The sequence below is a fragment of the Phoenix dactylifera genome, chromosome 13 (assembly GCF_009389715.1).
Source record: "Phoenix dactylifera cultivar Barhee BC4 chromosome 13, palm_55x_up_171113_PBpolish2nd_filt_p, whole genome shotgun sequence".
Classification (NCBI taxonomy): domain Eukaryota; kingdom Viridiplantae; phylum Streptophyta; class Magnoliopsida; order Arecales; family Arecaceae; genus Phoenix; species Phoenix dactylifera.
In genome coordinates this window covers 11,855,620-11,874,428 of record NC_052404.1, presented here as the reverse complement: position 1 = coordinate 11,874,428, position 18,809 = coordinate 11,855,620, and the positions used below count along the sequence as shown (strand labels likewise).

The 18,809-nt window shown below is 41.1% G+C and overlaps 2 protein-coding genes across 2 annotated transcripts; both read right to left on the bottom strand.

The window, feature by feature from the left end:
- Window positions 1–1,931: 1,931 nt before the first annotated feature.
- On the bottom strand, window positions 1,932–7,256 carry LOC103721994 (probable dual-specificity RNA methyltransferase RlmN). Its single transcript, XM_039133113.1, has 10 exons — window positions 7,006–7,256; window positions 6,804–6,879; window positions 6,484–6,581; window positions 5,209–5,310; window positions 4,921–5,007; window positions 4,679–4,795; window positions 3,833–3,936; window positions 2,982–3,121; window positions 2,744–2,880; window positions 1,932–2,523 (listed from the first exon to the last, which is right to left on the bottom strand). The coding sequence occupies exons 1-10, from the start codon at window positions 7,177–7,179 to the stop codon at window positions 2,359–2,361; spliced, it is 1,200 nt and encodes a 399-aa protein (XP_038989041.1). The 5' UTR covers window positions 7,180–7,256; the 3' UTR covers window positions 1,932–2,358.
- Window positions 7,257–8,031: 775 nt separating this feature from the next.
- Window positions 8,032–12,849, bottom strand: LOC103721990 (receptor-like cytoplasmic kinase 176). Its single transcript, XM_039133112.1, has 6 exons — window positions 12,255–12,849; window positions 10,866–11,188; window positions 10,504–10,639; window positions 10,188–10,330; window positions 9,981–10,104; window positions 8,032–8,825 (listed from the first exon to the last, which is right to left on the bottom strand). Exons 1-6 carry the CDS (start codon window positions 12,316–12,318, stop codon window positions 8,368–8,370), a joined length of 1,248 nt encoding a protein of 415 aa, XP_038989040.1. The 5' UTR covers window positions 12,319–12,849; the 3' UTR covers window positions 8,032–8,367.
- Between the last annotated feature and the right edge of the window lie 5,960 nt (window positions 12,850–18,809).

Genomic DNA, 18,809 nt, shown 5'->3' with positions numbered 1-18,809 from the left:
CTGTATGATACTGTTTGACTCGGATAAAATTCTTGCAGTAGATTTTGTCAAGGTAGTTTTCTGATATTCATGCTGTCGTGCACGCTCATTGCAGTCAATTTTCTAAACATTAATAGGGTGTCTTGTGATTTAAAAATTAAGTTTTTATCCTAAGAATGAGAAAAGTTATCATTCCTCAGATTATTAAGGGCATTTTTGTCTGCTGCTGCTGCTTTTGCTTTTGCTTTTGCTTTGGAGTGAAAAGGCTTCTTGTGCAATAGTTTTTTATTTGGGATCTGGATTGTGAATCATGTTGAACATCAAAATTTGTTTTACATTCTAGCTTTGCAGAGGATGACGTGAAATTATAACAAAAAATTCATAAAAATGCAACAAGTAACGGACAAACACTTCACAAGGCTCCATTTCCACCATTTTTTTTTGTTTTGGGTATCCTGGTATCTCCACTCATGCATTCCTTGATCATTCTCTTTAGCGATCTAGATCTCGACGGTTAACTTTAGATGCACTCTAGGACTGGTGGCTCCACATCATCTGGAGGTCTGAGCAAGATGAATTTTTTTGCCGTTAACGCTCACTTATCCTTCCAGGCGCACTCTATTTTTGCTCTTTCCAGTTCATTCACCACATTCTCTGCAGGTGTAGGCTCTCAACTGTAAGCATACCCCATGTGATTGGAAAGAAATTCAGTATTGTCCAACGCCTATAAAACTTGGAAAATTTATAACCCACCTGCCTTGAGGAAGCGATCGAGTCCTTTTGAGTTGGAGGTGAATTCTTATGTATAATAAACGTCGCCAAATCTTTCGAGAGAGAGCATTTTTCTGTACGAACAACCAGAACATGTCAAACAATAAAAAAAACCCACACGAAAGGAGCTGCAAGACCCAACACAAGCACCAAACTGCACCCTGCCTTTCAAAAATGAACCGGAGCCGTTGTATTTAAAATTCTGAATATCAAGCAAAGTATTTTGATTTCCAATGGGTCATGTAAAGGCGCTATATCCGCTGGCAGTTTCGTACATTTAGAAAAGCCAATTTAGGAATTACGTTGACAATAATTTGTGAGATGGATCTGGATAGTGGATAGTAGACGAGAGACTTGCTTGCTACAGTTGAAGACATGGTGCAGTCTCCAAAGTGCGAACGTGGCATTTGGTTCTGGGCAGCCAAGGCTACAAGAATGTCGCAGAAGTTCTGCTTCTTTTCCATGACTCCCTCATGCATCGACAAAACAATTTATTTGCAGGAGAGGATTATTGAAAGAGGATCAGTACCTGATAAATAGCACAAAATCACGCGTGGGTCCTCTGCTTGGTTCATTTAAAGCTTTGGTGTCTGAAGAGTGCCTGAGAATGGAATGTTCAATAACGAGAGCATTCAGTACCACTACATCAACACTAGATCGGTTCACGTCAAAAATGCATAGCCATGAACAATATGGCATGGTTCCACTCGAGTGAAGTGGGGTTAAAGCAGGTATTATTTAATTATAAAATGGTACAAATTAAATGCGTATAGAAAGTAAGATCATGAAAATAAGCTGTGCAGATTTAACACCGTATAAATTCTCCGATCCAGGGACTGCCCTTACATGCCACCAAGGTTTTTCTGCATTGCCAATGCCCCCATAGAGTATTATTTTCTCGTGCAAGAGAAGTAACAGCACCAGAGCAAAATAATGGCCGCTGCAGTGACCTGGCAATCGTGCTGAACTTATACATGTTTGAATATTATTTGTTCAAATAAGAGAAGGGGCTTGCTGTAAAGACGAGCACTACAGCTCGAGGGGCTGGAGCATTAACAGCAATAAATTAAATTCATAGGTAAGCTATAAAATAGTGTCATCTAGTTCCAGCTCAGTTGTCGCATTTTCCTGTATAAAACTTTGCAACAACAAAGTTCAACAAATTTAGCAAAAGCTCATGATTTGATGAAACTAAGATGATTGCTTGGAGAAACTAAAACGTTAAAGACTACAATTCTCAAATTTTGGGTTCTATTGGATATATAGCGTTCAAGTCACACAAGAACCTTACAGAAATAGGGATGTGCTAGTGAGAAAACTTCGATAACAAAGCAACATGCCCCACTAATTCTGAGAATCTCCTAAGTAGCTTTTGCTTGGACCAATCTTAGCTTCATCATTTCCACCAAGTCTCCAGACAAGCCAATGTTCATTTATTGGCAGAATTCAGTTGTGTCTCCCATTAGTTTGGCTTCAAGCCATTTGTTGCGAGTAAACAGAATTGCATGGCAATCTTACTTCTATCTCTTCAGATTTAAAAGATGGCTATTTCCCGTTTAAATCCTCAACTAAGATTCCGACAGGTACCAGTCCCAGGGACCATCACGATTAGATGGGCAAGGGTTGAGGTTCAGCTGCTGCTGACTCAAGCAACGGACTTTTCTGGAAGTTGTTCCTGAGCTGCCCGCAGGCAGCACTAGCATCAAGCCCGCGTGTTTGTCTAACACTGACAGTTATCTTTTTAGACTCCAAGGCTGCTGCAAAAGCTAAAACCTGCCAATTTTGCAAAGCAAACTGAAGAAGTCAATTCTGTCGTTCAGGTAATTACCATTTCCACATGCTAAAGGTGGATTGCATAGAAATATTGCTACTTGGTACAGAATATGGCAGCTGTCACCCCCAATTTACCAGCAAAATGGCTAATGATACTAATTAAAATCAACTAAGAGGAACCAAAAAACAGAATTGAATGTGTAATCCATCAAGTTGATACCGCTTTCTTATATGGCCTTCGGTATTCAGAACCTTCTATAGGATTGAAAGGTATCAGGTTCACATGATAACCACGACCGCACGAATGAAGCATTTCTGCAAGTTCTACTGCATGCTCTATTCTATCATTGAGACCAGCTGCCCATATCCATGATTTGAAAAGAAATGGTTAGCACATCAAAATTCATACTACTAAACAAAATATCAAACAGGGTACAAGTTAAATTCTGGTCAACTACCTAAAAGTGTATACTCAAAGGTTACTCTGCGTCCAGTTTGGAGGAAATAGTCCTTGCAGTCATCCATTAACGCATCTAAGGGGTAAGACTTTGCACTGGGAACAAACATTTGTCGAAGTTCCTGGTTTGGAGCATGTATGCTTGAGCCCCATAAAAGCCAAAAAAACTACAGATCAGCAGGAGGAACACAAAAACTTAAATTCGTGAAGATAGAGCTGAAATCCAGATAAAGCTCACTGGGCAAGAGAATGCTAGACTGAGGTAACTTAGATTGGTGCAGGCCCTGCCTGACAGACAGAGTTACCTAATGGCACTTGATAATGGCCTCATGTGATAGCTAAGAGTTGTTCGCATGGCCCATGCAGATGGTTATCATCCACACAGCCTTGCAGATCTAGAATTCCTCACAAAGCAATAGTAGTTCAGTGTTTAACTGTTACTGCACATTGAAGTGTGCATGACAGTGCATGGTTACATTTGCAGCATGCATGTATAATTTGGGTTTTAGCAAATCAGATTGGAATATTTTCAACTGTTAATAAAAGCAAGCAAGAAACTATGATAGTAAAGTATACATCCATGCTTATGAATGGGGCAGCTGTGGATGGCCACCAACACAAATGTGTTAGCATGTGCAAGCAAATGTTTGATATTTGTTCCATCAGTAATTTCTGTGATTAGATGATCAAGAAAGCATATACAACTACCACGAAGCAGCATCTTTCCTCAAATTGTATAGTATAATTGGTGCTCTAAATCTAGTATAATAACTCCAGAAACCAGTGGTACTTGCAGGAACCAGAAAAATGATATATGATGCACCTTTAGGAGCACTAGCAAAGGCTAGATACCTGACAGCCAATGTTGACTGAAGCTTGTGTGACGCCAGCAACTTGATTGTGTTGGGCACACCCACTGTGGATATTGTCATCATCCTTTGCCCAATTTGCACATCCTAAAAACAAAATACATAAAGAAAAATGGTGTAATGCCCTTACTGATTATAATAATGACAATAAACTTACAAACTCCAGAACCCAAATTCCAAGAGTGTCTTCAGCTACTGTGACCATTTTATGCACCAAGTATTTGTTAGAATCTAGGTTTCAACATGTACCTAAAACTTAATGCATGTTTATTATTTTTGCAAGCATAATCTACATCCTATCGAGAGAAGAGTTATTGTGAAGACAAGAGAAGAGAATCGAATGCAACTGTCCTGGATACTGTAAGCACCAGTATAATATGAAAATTCCACTATATGCACTGGGAAAGTCATGCCGCTATGATATGAAAATTTAAATAAGGCATGATTCAAGTTTAGTCATTAAAAAAAGGACGTCAAGGGATGCATTACAGTGTATATTGCTATACAAAAATAATAGAAAATATAAAAATGCATAAGAATAATATATATTGCAAATGCAACACTATAGGTCATTATTTTCTCTAGCAAAGTTATCAGGAAAAAAATTTTTATTAGCATCTTTTTTTGTTGGCAACTGGGATACCGTTTGTAAAACCAAGCAATAATCACACATATATCAGATTATTTTTTTGTAGCAATGTCAAACAGATAAAGAATCTAAATCTGTCAAACAGATAAAGAATCTAAATCATACTTTTAATTCAAGATCCAGGTTCTAATTACATCGTATTTTCACCAGAGATATATTTAATGGAAAATAATTTAGAACCTTATTCAAGCACCTATGTGCTTCCAAAACTGACTTCAGATTCAACATTGGTTCACCCATGCCCATGAAGACAACATTTGTCACCCTATGTCTGAAGAGCTCCTCTATAGCCAATACCTACATTCACAAAGCACCGACACAAGCAACTAAAAATTATAAACAACATTTTACAGACACTTTCATATCAAAAATTATAATTTACAAATTATTAGAAGCAAAATTCTAAATGTTCCACAGAAAACCTGCTCAACAATCTCATGTCGTTTGAGGTTCCTTGAGTAACCACCCTTTCCAGTAGCACAAAATGAGCATCGCAAGGGACACCCTACCTGCATATCTTACCAAAGATTAGAGAATCAAAAAAGGTTTTTTTTTTTATATAGGAGGGTCAATTTTCAAAAGAACATTCTGAAAAATGCACATGATATGTATGCAAGCAGAAGCAGTATTTTCCATGGGAAATAACAACAGCAGCAGCAGCAATAGAGAAACTCATGTCAACAATAGTGATCCAAGTCTTACAATTATACCTGTGATGATACGCATGCAGTAAGGCGAAATGAACCTTTATCTTCCTCAACAGGTATCCCTACAGTTTCGATTAATCTGTTATCTTCCAACTTTATAAGTATCTGCAAGATTGGATTCAATGAGGCAATTGAGCAGAATATATACTGCAACATACAATAAATAGAAAAATCCTATATTAGAGTAATGTGATTAAAGCTGTAATGGGCCGGGTACCGGCCGGTACATACCGGTACCGGACCCTACCGGTACGGTACAGCTACATATTTCGGTACCTAATCGTACCGACCCGTACCGGCCCGTACCGAACCAGTCTGTACCGGCTCCAATTTTTTTTTTGGCTTTTAGCCCCATCGGTACAATACCGGTTCGGCTCGGTTTGGTTCGGTACTGTACCGATACTGATGCCCACCGGTACGTCGGTACAGTCGGTACCGCGTACCTTGCTTACAGCACTACATCAGACATGAGAAATCACAAACAGCGAGAATCATTAGGTTGTCGATTTGGTATCAATATTTATTTCGTACATAAATATGAAAGAAAGAAGAATTCCACATACATGCTCCACATTCAAACCTTATACGACCAATTATCCAGAAGCACTACGCACTTATAACTAATGGCAAATGCAAGGAAAGTTTGCCTTTAGCAACATACAAGACAATCCTGTCATTTTGCAGTCAGCTTTACAGGAATTTCCTTTACCATCGGTCTGTTTTCAGAGTCAAAACCTCAGATGCCATAAGCATCCTCAAAATGGTTTCTTCTAAAGTAAAGCCCCCACCCCCCTTGCTTGACCCTCCAATATACATCTGAGGAACCTCCCGAGTCTAAAGTAAAGGCCCCCCCCCCCCCCAAGCAACATTACACATCTATATCAAAAAGCTTTCCTTCAGTACTCGATCAGTGCCACTCATAACCTCCTTCTAAGGTAGGCAATACATCTTGACCTCACCCAGCAAACTAGCTGTATCCCCTTTTCTTGTTGTTTTCACAGTTTGGGAACAGCAAAAGTGATGGATAATCTCATCTTCTTCATTTTACAGTCTTACATCAATTCCTTAATAAGTGACCTTCTTGTTATAAAGCCATATTAATTGTTCAAATCCATGCTAGCTGCTTCCATCTTTATTTTATCACCTTCCCCTGTAGCTTAGTTATATGATTCCCGGCTCTTAGTAAACTAATTATTACATGAACAACTTCCATCGAGAACATATACGGCATGTGGTGAGCATGTAATGGTCATTCCCAAAAGGGTGATACTTTTTTACCTTTACGGTGCCATCTGCAGCAGAGACAGCACGATGAACAGGGGATCTTCCTACCCTCCAACCAGCTTCGCGAAGACCATTCCGGAACGCCTGAGGCACTGCCCTACCAATTACCAAAAGAGACCATGTAGCACACAACACATACTAGCCCAACCAAAAATCACGTCCATCAAAAGGAGAGGAAGGGGAGAAAGCAAAGGAAATTGAGACAGAGACAACAGTTTTTTGAAGAAAAAAAAACAAAGTAGTTATTTGAGAATTCGATCCGTTTTTCTCTACCGCAAGCATTAAATTTCGGAATGAAAATTAATTGAACTTACAGTGGCTGAAATCTGGGATTTCTTTAGCCTTGGTCTTGTATAAAAGATGGTGGAGCTGTTTCCCCCTATAGCTTTGCTGACCCATGAACATGAACAAGAACAAGAAAAGTACATCACCGTGAACTAATTACGGGCAAAGGAAAAAAAAAAAGGGGAAATCTTTTTAGAAACGCTAGGGTAGGACTTCCCCTCGATTAGATACCTGTCCGAAGTCGAGGGCGAGCTGCCGGAGCTCCGGCTCGGACAAGCCGAGGAGCACGCGAGAGGAGTCCGGTTGGGGCAAGCGAGCCGGGGGACTCGAGGGGGCGAGGGAGGCGGCGCGGGAGCGTAGTGCACGTGCGAGTGGGGCAGAGCAAACGTGCTGCAACGTCGCCATTGGAGACCCCCGCGGCTTCTTGATAGGGCCAGAACGGGCGAGCGGCGAGGAGCGAGGAGGCGGCAGCAAGGGGATAACGAGTATGCCTTTGTTTCTTCGCCTCTCCGCAATGCGGCCCAGCCACGCGGCCCACGCTCTCTTGCAGGCGGAGCTCACAAAATCGAGAGCTTCTAATGGGCCGGGCCTTAGGACGAGCGTAGCACAACATTTGTTTAATGAACTCGACCCATCAGGGGGAAAACTCCAAACTAAGAACCCTGGCTTTTCCCCCTCACACATGCCTAATTGCTGCAGGAGCAGTCTTTCTGCATAGTTTATAATATCCAATCGAGAAATTTATATCCTACACAGCGGTGCACCAAGACGAGTGCTTAATAAATGGAGCCTGTAGAAATGAACAGATGTGATTGGCGGCATACGCAGCCACACCGTGCATGCTGTGTAAGATATAATTTCTCTATTGAATCGCGCTTTAAAAAAAACTAGCGATACTTTACTATCATTCAAAAACAAACACCCGAAGATTGGTAAGCCAATTAATTGTATGGTATGATTACAGCACCTTTTTCTCCTAAAAGCACATTGACAACAAAACTATGTCATCCAGTATGAAAGGCAGTCAAAAGACAGAGCATCACGCAATATGCCAACCTTTCCCCTCGGCGGGCCAAATGCGGCTGCCAACCGAGCCAGTGGTCTCACAGTCATCCGAGGGATGATGCTTCTTGAAGCTTGTAGCTTGATACATGCGAGTAATGCACCTCTGTTGTTCTGCTTTGCGCCAACGATACCGAAAAGGAAAGCCGCTAAGAATGGACGCATCCCCACAAGCCATTACAAAAACCATGAATATTGGAGGAGAGCGATCTCAGAAGCTGATAAAAATTAAGGAATGTAAAGTCCATTACCCATGGAATAAAGGAGGCGAAAAATTTACTCTCGCCATTGCCTCTTCCAAATTCCGGCAAATGAGAAGCTACAAAAAGAACACCCAAAGCACTCATCCATGACTTTGGGAAAGGCCAAAATGCACACACCATACTCGAGCAAGAACAAGAAAAGCTGTACAGCAGCAACAGAAGGGGACACACATAGCATGTTACATACAAGATCGATCCCTTCTATTCTCTCTGTCCCCCCCAACCCTTCTCTGAAGATCAAATTACAGTTTCCCCTCAACTTGGGCTGCTAAGCATAAAGAGGGGAAGCTGAGGGCCTAGCATAAGCACCCTTTCCTCTTCCAGGTTCTTCTACGCTTCTGCGGCGATACCTTTGCAGATTGCTGCCGACATATTGGCTGCTCACCTTCCGTTCATTCTGAGGGTTTCTCCCAGTGTCTTTGGTATCCTGCAGCTGTTCTAATTCCGGTACCACTTCATCCATGTTTGGCCTGTATTTGGCTTCTATGGATAAGCACTGCAGTGCAAGGGCGGCAGCCTTCTGGGCTCCTCCTAGTGAGTACTGCCCTCCCAGCCGTGCATCCAAGATGCGGAAGATCCTTTTCTTGTTTGCGAGATGAGGCCTTGCCCACTCCACCAAATTGTGTTCCCCGGCCGGGCGGTTCTTGTCCACAGCTCGCCGTCCAGATAACATTTCTAGCAGAACAACCCCGAAGCTATACACATCGCTCTTGGCAGTCAAATGACCTTTGAAAATGCAAGTGTTAGACTCACAAATATCCTCATGCTTCAATGTCATAGAGAATGCTTTCACATTTAATCTAGTATAACTAGCCACTTATGTAATTAGAAGGCACCAATTCATATGAGCAAGAAATGGATATCCGAAGCAGCCCAGTCCATGCACATTGAGTCATTGACCACTCAGAAACCATAATAATAGCTATGGAACTTCACTTACCCACCAGATTCATTACCAGATAACTAAAAAACAATTCTATACTTCAGATTCTGTACTATTTAATATTTAATCCAACCATAAGCAATGCCGATACCTGAAATTATTGAAGATGCACAACCTACATAAGTCGAACTACATAACTGTCCAACAGTGCCTTGCATTCTGGCATCTGAAAACATTATTTACATCTAGATGCTTAAACTTATAAACTTGCTGGTTTTTATAAACAAATATTCTCACATGATGCCTGCATAACTTATGCTAGTTACAGCTTCCATAATGGTATCCTTTCATAAGGGCTGCGCATTAACTGAATTGAGTAGAAATCAACCCAGCAGCCATATACCTTTCTTTCCAAAGGTACCGCAAAGTTATGCAGACTTTCACATTGACTCAGAAACCTAACAACTACAAAGCAAAGGGCCCCAAATATCTGCATCTATACAAGTACAAAGTCATAGGTCTGGCTTTCAGGAATAATTCAGCAAGGGAAAATATTCAAGTTCAGGGAAAAGGAAATTTCACCGAAAGTTTGGTATAACTTTGGTACGCATAAAAGTCTTGGAAAAATAAAAGTGCATAAATAAATCCACATACAAGTGCCTGTATGAAGAAGAAAGCGGGGGAACTGACACAAGAAACAGCAGCAGCACAAATATAGTCCTCAATAATTTGACTATTTTGTGAGTTAGCTGCCCAAAATTTATAAAGTCCATGATCTAAATATTCACTTGTTCAATTACGATTTGCTGAGTCATTTGGTCAATGAAACATTGCTGAGTAATTAAAATGATTTTCATTAATTTGGAGAACTGAGAATTTGATAAAAGCATCACAAGAATTCAGATATGTATACAAGCCAAATGACAAGAACAGGTTCTCCAAAGCATCAGATAGAAACAGCTTGAGGGCACTTAAATCACCACATACAAGAAATATACCTGTTGCAAGATATTCAGGAGCAGCATATCCAAATGTTCCCATGACCCTGGTAGAGACATGGCTTTTATCACCAGTTGGACCATCTTTTGCCAGCCCAAAATCAGAAAGCTTTGCATTGTAGTTCTGTACATACACCAAAAAGATTAATTTTGAGGGTGATATTATTGTTGAATTTGAAAGAAGAGAAAATCCAGAACGTTACGTACCGAATCAAGAAGGACATTCGATGTCTTAAAATCGCGATAAATAACTTTTGCCTTGTCACTGTGCAGAAAAGCAAGCCCTTTTGCAGCTCCAAGGGCAACCTTCATCCGGAGGTTCCAAGAGAGGGGTTGAAAGTATGAAACCCCCTACATCCCGGGCAAGTACAATAATTAGCATTCATAAAACATATGAAGGAAATATCGGCAAACCATACAATTCCTCAAGGAGAATAACATAGCATCCAGTAAACCATGGAGCTTCATACAACCACTATGAGTGCATATCAAAAGGCAAGTACATAGCCCAGAAAGAACTTACTCCTGAAAAGATGATTTTCCAAGCTCCCCCGAGGCATAAACTCATAGACAAGAAGTCGCTGTTCATCCTCTAAGCAGTACCCAATAAGCTTTACAAGATTAGGATGAGACAACTGGCCCAGGTAGTTAACTTCTGCCTGCAATATTCCAAAAGGAATTGTTTGTCAGAGTTAACAGGAACCGAGAAAAAAAATACCTGATTTACCACAGAACACCTCCACACTTGCCAACTGATAAGAGCAAATATACCATGTTTCAGCAGGCATGCATGAAACTAAACAGAGCAATTCTACAGGGTTATGCAAACTTCTTTCAGAAAAATAATTATAAAAAAGATTAAATTATCAAGAACAGGATACTCACCAACCATTCTCTGTGACCCTGAAAGCCTTCCTGGTTGAGCTTCTTCACGGCAATAACAATTCCAGTCCCAGGCTTGGTTGCTGCAAATGAGTGCTCATCAATCCATCCCTTGAAGACTGAACCAAATCCTCCCTCTCCCAACACACTGTCTGGTCGGAAATTCCTGGTGGCACTTTTCAGTTCGTTGAATGCAAAGCTCTTCACATTTGATGCCTGCAAGATCTCACCCTCACTCCGAGGGGTTGGAGGCACGGATGCTGCGGAAACCCGGCTGCTAGAACCACTCCCCTTTCCATCTCTATTACTGTATTTAGAGTTCACGCCTATGCATCCAAACACGATATCAACTACTAATTCAGATTCAAGTGAAAAGTATATTTTAGAAAAATATCATTGCAGCAAACTGACTCAGAAAACAAAGTCCACTACTCCGAATGAAGTCTCAAATGACTGTATTAAAAATCTCAGAATACAACTAACTGGAAAGGCATTCAAGTTTAGACAAATTGCAGCAAAGCTTCAGTTAAAACAATTCCATCTTTTCAAATGTACTTAGACTGACGAGGCTCCAACCATGACAAACTTTTAGTAAATCAAATCCATCTTTCCAAATGTATTTAGACTGACATACTCCAACCACAACAAATTTTCAGCAAAACAAATGCATCTTTCCAGATGTATTTAGACTGACACAGACTCCTATCACAACAAAATTTCAGCAAATCAAATCCATCTTTCCCAACGTATTTAGGCTGGCACAGATTCGATCACGACAAACATTCAGTGAATCAAATTCATGGAATTTAAAGAAAAGGTAATGGGGTCCACTTTCCTAACAATAATCTCAACAAATTGTAAAGCAAATCACAATAATAGCAATTAAATTTCAAAAAGATGTCGACAATATTGTTGGGGATGCTAAGTTAAGATAAAAAGTAAAGATGTCATTAAATCACTCATAACCTATGGGCAACACCACAAATATATCCACACACAGAACTTCCAACTACTGCTAGAGACAGGAGGCACACCTAATCCTAATGGCTGGCAGCTTCTAAAGTTACTAACAGAGAGATGTAATCACAACCCAGGCCAGAGGTTCCTCATCGCAACCCGCAACTCAGAAAAGAAACAAAAATACTATCCTTTTAGAAGCCTAGAAAATGAATTCTTTTCAGCAGTAGCCCGATGAGTCTGGAGTGACCGTAAAACAATAACTACAATTTAGACCACCTAAAACTCGATCGGCATCACCAAAAAACTTATGCCAGTGCACCGTGGAGGCCGAAAGAATCCCAAACTTCATTCCAGGAAAAGCCAGTCGTCGTAGTTGATCTCTGAGCTCTAACAAAACATGAAAACCGGCAAAGCAATAAATTTTGGTGGTACCTGAAGCAAAGGCACTGTAGGAGGTGCTCTCCGCCTTGACCTGCGCGCTGCAGCAATTCCCCATCAAGAACAACTCCCGATACCAGCTCCCTCCTCGCCCGACCGTAATAAGCCCCACCAACACCAAGAGGACGAGCAAAAGCCTTGGCCAGATCCGTGAGGGGAAACCAGCGAATCGGGCCAAAAAACGTTCTTTTTAATGAACGAAAGCAACCCCCCGATCGTGCGAGAAAGCAGGACCACCACGCGAAACCCACCTCACAGGGGAGGTCTCCAGCTGCCGAATTCGAGAGGATGGCTCGGATTCCACGAGAAAAAGGTTTGGGCGACCAAATAAATGATCGAAATCACGAAGAGGGAGAGAGAATGGAGGAGATGAGAAGAGCGGAGAGCCAAGCCTCCTAAAAGGTGGTTCCCTTTTTTTTCCCCTCTCTCGTTTTTTCCCCCCTTGGAGCTCCCCTTTGACACCTTCCCGAAGGTTGACCTGGCTCACCTCTCTCTCTTTCTCTCTTTCTGTGCGTCTCTGTCCGCAGCCAAAACGAGAAAGAGAGAGAGAAGGCGAGACAGACGTTGGAGGGTGGGAAGCATTAATGGCGGGCGACGGTCCCCAGCTGGGGACTAAGCTCATCACCTTAATAATACTTTATTATACTTCAAAACGCTCCTCAAATCTCGTTCCCCGAACCACTCAAAACCGGTTCGACGGAGATCGAACCACCGGATTTTAGGCTTTTAGGCCGGTTTTTGTCCATCGGGGATGCAACTTGGGGAGCATCATGTTATGTAGAGATAAAACAAGATCGCCCCACTGTTTCTTGGGATTTTCCTTCTTTTTTTTCTTGTCTTTCCTCATTTGATTATTGGTAGCGTGCACATCTGGGCGTTTTCTCTCCGTATCTGGCTTTCCGGGAAGCAGGTCGGTGAAGCCGTGGCCGTCGGATGTGCATCGGATGGACCGGGACCCCCTGGCGGGCGGCGTACCGGAAGGCCCACTGACCGCCTCATGCCTTAATTTGACTCCAGATTAGCCAACACCTGCACCGTCCACGTGGACGTCAACAACCGTACTCGGGAACGTGAGTTAATATTCGTGCAGCAGTGACGCAATACGTCTATCTCGTAGCTTCCGGTGGGAAAGGGGTACTCGCGTGCCCGCAGCAGTTGGTGAAAGCTTGAACACAGGGTTAGGCTTCGGACTTTTGTTGGTTCACGTAACCATGAGGGATGGAGAAAAAGAGAGGTACTACTTGGGGGAGAGGCACGGGAGTTGGCGGGTGGCCTAATGTTTGGTGGGATTAATAGTTTAGGTGCACGCTAGTGGAGGCTTACTCACGGGAAATGACTGATCCGGGAGGGATCTTTGCACCAAGCACAGAATTTCTAAAACGAAATTTGGCAAAAAAAAAAAAAAAGGTAAAGGAAACCCAATATTATCCAAGAAAAGCAAAATAGCTATATACATTGCTTTAATGCTTTTGCCTCAGTTGTACTTGGTCCACTTGAAATGGATGATATGGTTCCGTGAGCAGTAATGTCTGTAAGTTTGGGACATTAATAAGCTGCTTGTTGGTTTCTATCATTTTTTTTTAATTACAAATGTGCTGATGATGGTTAATAGCTGGCCAAGTTATTATTGTGATGGTATAAAATGACAATTTGGGCAAAGAGAGTGAATTGGCATTATTGGACAAAAGACTTGATCCCTTCTTCTTGTTTTTTTTTTTTTTCATAGTTTACTGCCTGAGAGCCTCGATATATAAAAGAACAAGTAGGAATTTTGGTTGACTTACTCAAGAGAGTAAATTATTTATAATGAAGATAAAGCACATGCTGGTTTACACTTAAACAATTGAGATTAGCTAAAAGTTTAGTAGGCACAAATACTCTTGTATGGATGATCATTTTCTAGTTCTTATATTCTACCAATGTGCATGAAAGGTTTTTTTTTTTTTTTTTTTTTTTTGCTGCTAAGACGAACAATTCATACAAATCTAGTACGGTTACATCCAAAAAAATTAAAAAATAATACATCATGAAGAGCTTAAGGTAACTCTCTCTCCTCAAACCTATGGGGCTTCTCTTGAGTGTCTGCCAAGAAGAAAGCCACCCAGTCTATGGCCCCCAAAATACATACCTTATAAAATAAGAGTATATGTGCTGATTCACGCTACATGTCTGGAAGACGAACTGAGGCTAAGATATATAATTGCTCCGACTTTGTGGCTAAATCTTTACATAATCAAACACACTATAAGTTATAAAGAAGAGGCAAAAGCACTATAAATCATCACAGCTGCATAATTAATTCCAACTATATAAATCTTCACATAATATTCATTGTTTGTTTCACTAGACCGAAATATATTCACAGCTGCATGCAAGTCGACCAGAAACTTCTTGTTGGTTGGTATGAAAACAAACTTCCTACTTACACAGAGTGGATCAAAGGGCTTAATTTTGAACAGATCTTGTGGGCTTTCGACCTGAAGATATCTTTCAAACTGTGTGGATCAGTGGTGCGCATGTCAGATGCCAATACCGTCTGAACACCAGTGGCCCTCTTCCGCAGCCTCATTGGTGCTGGCCCTCTGATGTTCTCTTTTTTGACTATCTTAATTTCATCTCTTTATTCATTCATTCCTTTGTCTGAAGATTGGGTGGCTGAAGGGGCCCAATCGGACAGGGAGTGTGATAATAGGATGGTATTGGCGTGCACAGCTTAATGATGAGCTTGGAGCTTGTAATTGGCTGGCTCTTTGCCCATGCGAAATCACTCGGCCTTTATCCGACCGGCCGGTACAAGATAATATCATACTGTATCTATTCGATGTTCATATATATTATGGAGATGTATCGACACTCGATATGTCAAACTGCTTCCTTATCGGATATACCGACGTAGTAATAAAATGACTTTAATACTGAGCTCCATACCAAGATGACATGCTTTGACTCCATCTTTTTACGTTAGGTTGAGGCAGGTAACTCCATTTTGACTCTGCCCTCCTTCTCCTCCCCCTCCTCATCTCTCTCTCTCTCCATTGGATTACTTCATTGGGAAGGTTAGATTGGAAAATAGAGAGGGGATCCAGATGTACTTGGGTCCATGGGGAAGGTCGTACTGTGTGATGCAAGGAACAGTCGTCGATTGTTTTTTATGCTATCTGACACGGTCTTTCCGTTGACAATAAAATGGCCAACGACTGACTAATATATCAAAGTGGTGATGCATGGAGCGAGGCATATGTCAAACTACCGTAGACCCATGCAGAATTGCATTCTAGTATATTGGTCTGCCGCATGACATTATTATAGGTTCTTGCATGTGCTAAAGAACATTATAAAAATTTATCACCACGATTTTTGTTATACCTACTGAATAGAAGAATCTAAGAAAAATACTGGAAGTTGGTGGAGATGATAAACCAAAGCACAAGAAAACAGCCACTTGCTCACCGATTGAGTCATCATGATGTAATATAATCAAAACCCAAGCCAGAAGTTCCTCATTGCAATCCACAGCTCAGAAAAAGATCACCATTTGACATCAGATGCTCATCATGGCGCTGTTTATTACTTTTATGAAATTTGTCTGTGCAGCTAGAATAATGTGTTTTGACTCCCAGTGTAAACTGCTAATATGAAATGGTTTCATACACCCAACCACACGGCGATGCTGTCATTGGATTTGAGATGGTCGACTTTTTAAAATAGTACTAACACAAGCAAGCTTAATTTAGTGAATCCCTGTGATAGAACTGCATTAACAGCTAAATAATCCACATCAAGCAAGAAGGACCATGTCCGTAGGAGATGGCCCTGGTATGGATAAAATTTCATCAACGGTCTTCCTCCAGTTTCGTGTCGCAGCATTGCTCATTTATAATTCTCGCTTATAAACGAGCTATATAAGCCAAAAGTTTAAATAGTTAAATGTCGCAATTGCTCTGATGCATCAATCAACACTATAGTCAGCATAGCCTGCCCTATACGCTAGGGATAAAGTCCCAGTGACATCGCATAAGCATCGGAACAACTAAAAAATGGTGGTAAAAGAAGAGGATTCAGAGGTAATTAAATAAAGTGCCTGGAGAATTCCATGGATCAGAAAAACACCACTTTAAAGAAAAGAAAACATAGCCAAAAAGTTCTGCTAAGAAAGGTTGATCATCAGCTCCTCATACTTTTGATGAATTACATTACAGACTACGAGCAGTTGGATCCTCTCAGCTGCCACGCAGGGATTTGATTCTGAGATGAACGTTACAGGGAGGTAAACACACTAACAACCCATTCTAGTATCACAAAAATACAATTGATTGGGAAACTTAGTTAAGCCCGTCTTGTTACTATATGTACGATGCTATTTATTCTCTCCTTCAAAAATAGGGGAAAAAAACTACAATGATTTTTAAATACCAGTCCTAGAATGATGCCAAAATCTGAAAGCAGACTTGTGAACATTTCAAATGTGGTTGTCCGCTAATGTAGAAACTTGCTTCACAATGTAGTTATTAAAGTAAACGCCAATATCTTGAGGACTTGCTCTCTAGCATTATTCTATTAAAAAACCAGGTATCATTAACTACTAAATAAGGCAATTCAATCTTAATATTCTTTGGACACTATGGCCGTGTTTGGGAGAACTGTTGCCTGTTGGCAATAAAACTTTTAGAAGTAGAGTTATTGCGAGTGAAGTTTCAAATGGGTCGGATTACGGCCCGATCCGATCTGACCCACGTAGATCCGATCCGATCCAAATTTTAGAATCCGCGGGTTCGGGTCGAATCCTAAAATTGGACTCGAATTATTTTATGGTCGGATCTGAATTTACCGAACGGAGCCGATCCGATTTGAATGGATCCGAAGAGAGAGAGAGAGAGGGGAAAATCAAAAGAGAGTCTTTTCTTTTTTTTTTTTGTGTGGGTCGTGGTACGATTGGTCATTTTTAAGTGAATTTATGGCGGGTTTTCAAGGCAGACATAAGGAGATATATATGGGTTTCTTAGGAGCTTGTTAGCTTGCTCCCTAAGGGATGGAAAATGGAGGAAAAGCTTTGTACCAAAAAAGAAGAAGAAGAAGAAGAAGAAATAGAAAAAACCCTAAGAGGAGTAGGATTCAAGCGTGGAAGGATAGCAACAAGCATAGGTTCACAGGATCCAAAAGAACCTCGGCTCGTCAGGATTCTCTCTCGATCTATTACACTGTTGATACCTCTGGTGTCTCGGTAGCTGGGTTTTCTTTTTCCTTCTGTTTTTTGGTTTTTGTTTCTTTTAACTTTTGAAGGGAGAAAGTGAGGGAACACTGAACTGAGTATGGGTCATGTGCCAGTTTTCTGCAATGGAATTGGATTTTGGAGGGTCTGGAATTTTTTTGTCCTCGTGGGAGGGGAGCGGGGAGACACCAAGTTCCGTCCAATCAAGTCATATAGATAAAAAATAGTATGATATGAAATTTGGCTTGTAGACCGTTAGTAAGTCATGGGTCATTGTTATGACTGGAGGTCAATTGCAAGTCTTTCAAGTCCATGGGTCACCCAGCACCTCATAATTATGATATGACCAAATTAGATTTGCCCAAATTCTTTCCCAAAAGCGCAAAAAAAAAAATAGACCGATTCCGACCCGAACCCGATCCGACTCGAACTCAATCCGATCTCCAACCAGATCGGACTTGGATTCAAAATTAGAACCCGAATAAAAAACCGGATTAGGTCGGAGACACTTAAGACTCGACCCGACTCATTTGCACCTCTAGTTGGAAGTAGAGTTTTTATAAAAACTTGTTTGCTGTTTGGTAACTATATTTCTAAAGTGGGCACTTTAACATGTGTTTGGTAAACAAACTGAGAAAGAACTTTTGTATGACAAAATTATCATAAAGGATGTTGCCCAGAGATGGTCACCCAAGAGGGGGGTGAATTGGGTGTTTTAAAAACTTTTTGCCTAATTAAAAATAAAACACACAAATATATGAACTAAAATAAAGATAAAGAGATAAGAAGAGACAACCACAAACACACGGTTTTATAGTGGTTCGGAGCCTTCACCGCTCCTACATCCACTCCCCAAAGCGCCTTTGGGAATTTCCACTATAATCCAAGATTACAGTACGGTAGTTTTGCGAGTTCACTACCCAACTCGTTGTTTTACACCGGGCTCACAACAAACCCTAAAACCCCCAATTTCTCTTAGGCTTGGGACGCCTTTCCCTTGTTCCAAGTCCCTTGACTGGAACAAGCACCACAATAAAAGAGTTTACAAAAGGAAATAAAAGCTCTAAGAAGCAAATATAACAATTATGAATAATGTAACCCGGAAGAATCCTTTTGCCGTTGGAAGCGTGGGAAATGTTGATTCTTCCGAGGTGGAGCGCGTAGGGTTGAGTGTGAGCTTCGAATCCCGAGCGCACAAGAGTGGTTGAGCTTGAAATCGCTTGGGAGACTTGAGAATTCTTGATTTCCTTCCTTGAATGCACTCACTCCCTTGAGCTTTTCTTTCTAACTTCTCTCTTGAATGATCTAGCTTTTTGGTTGGTGAAGAGTTGTTGAGAACC

Excerpts from the sequence above, each read along its gene's own strand:
- LOC103721994 (XM_039133113.1), bottom strand. The coding sequence starts at position 7,179 with ATGGCGACGTTGCAGCACGTTTGCTCTGCCCCACTCGCACGTGCACTA. Across the intron at positions 5,311-6,483 it reads CTGCAGATGGCACCGTAAAG|ATACTTATAAAGTTGGAAGA; the intron begins GTAAAAAAGTAT and ends CCAATCTTGCAG. Across the intron at positions 3,937-4,678 it reads CACATAGGTGCTTGAATAAG|GATGTGCAAATTGGGCAAAG; the intron begins GTTCTAAATTAT and ends TTTTGTTTTTAG.
- LOC103721990 (XM_039133112.1), bottom strand. The coding sequence starts at position 12,318 with ATGGGGAATTGCTGCAGCGCGCAGGTCAAGGCGGAGAGCACCTCCTAC. Across the intron at positions 11,189-12,254 it reads CTACAGTGCCTTTGCTTCAG|GCGTGAACTCTAAATACAGT; the intron begins GTACCACCAAAA and ends TTGGATGCATAG. Across the intron at positions 10,331-10,503 it reads GGAAAATCATCTTTTCAGGA|GGGTTTCATACTTTCAACCC; the intron begins GTAAGTTCTTTC and ends CCGGGATGTAGG.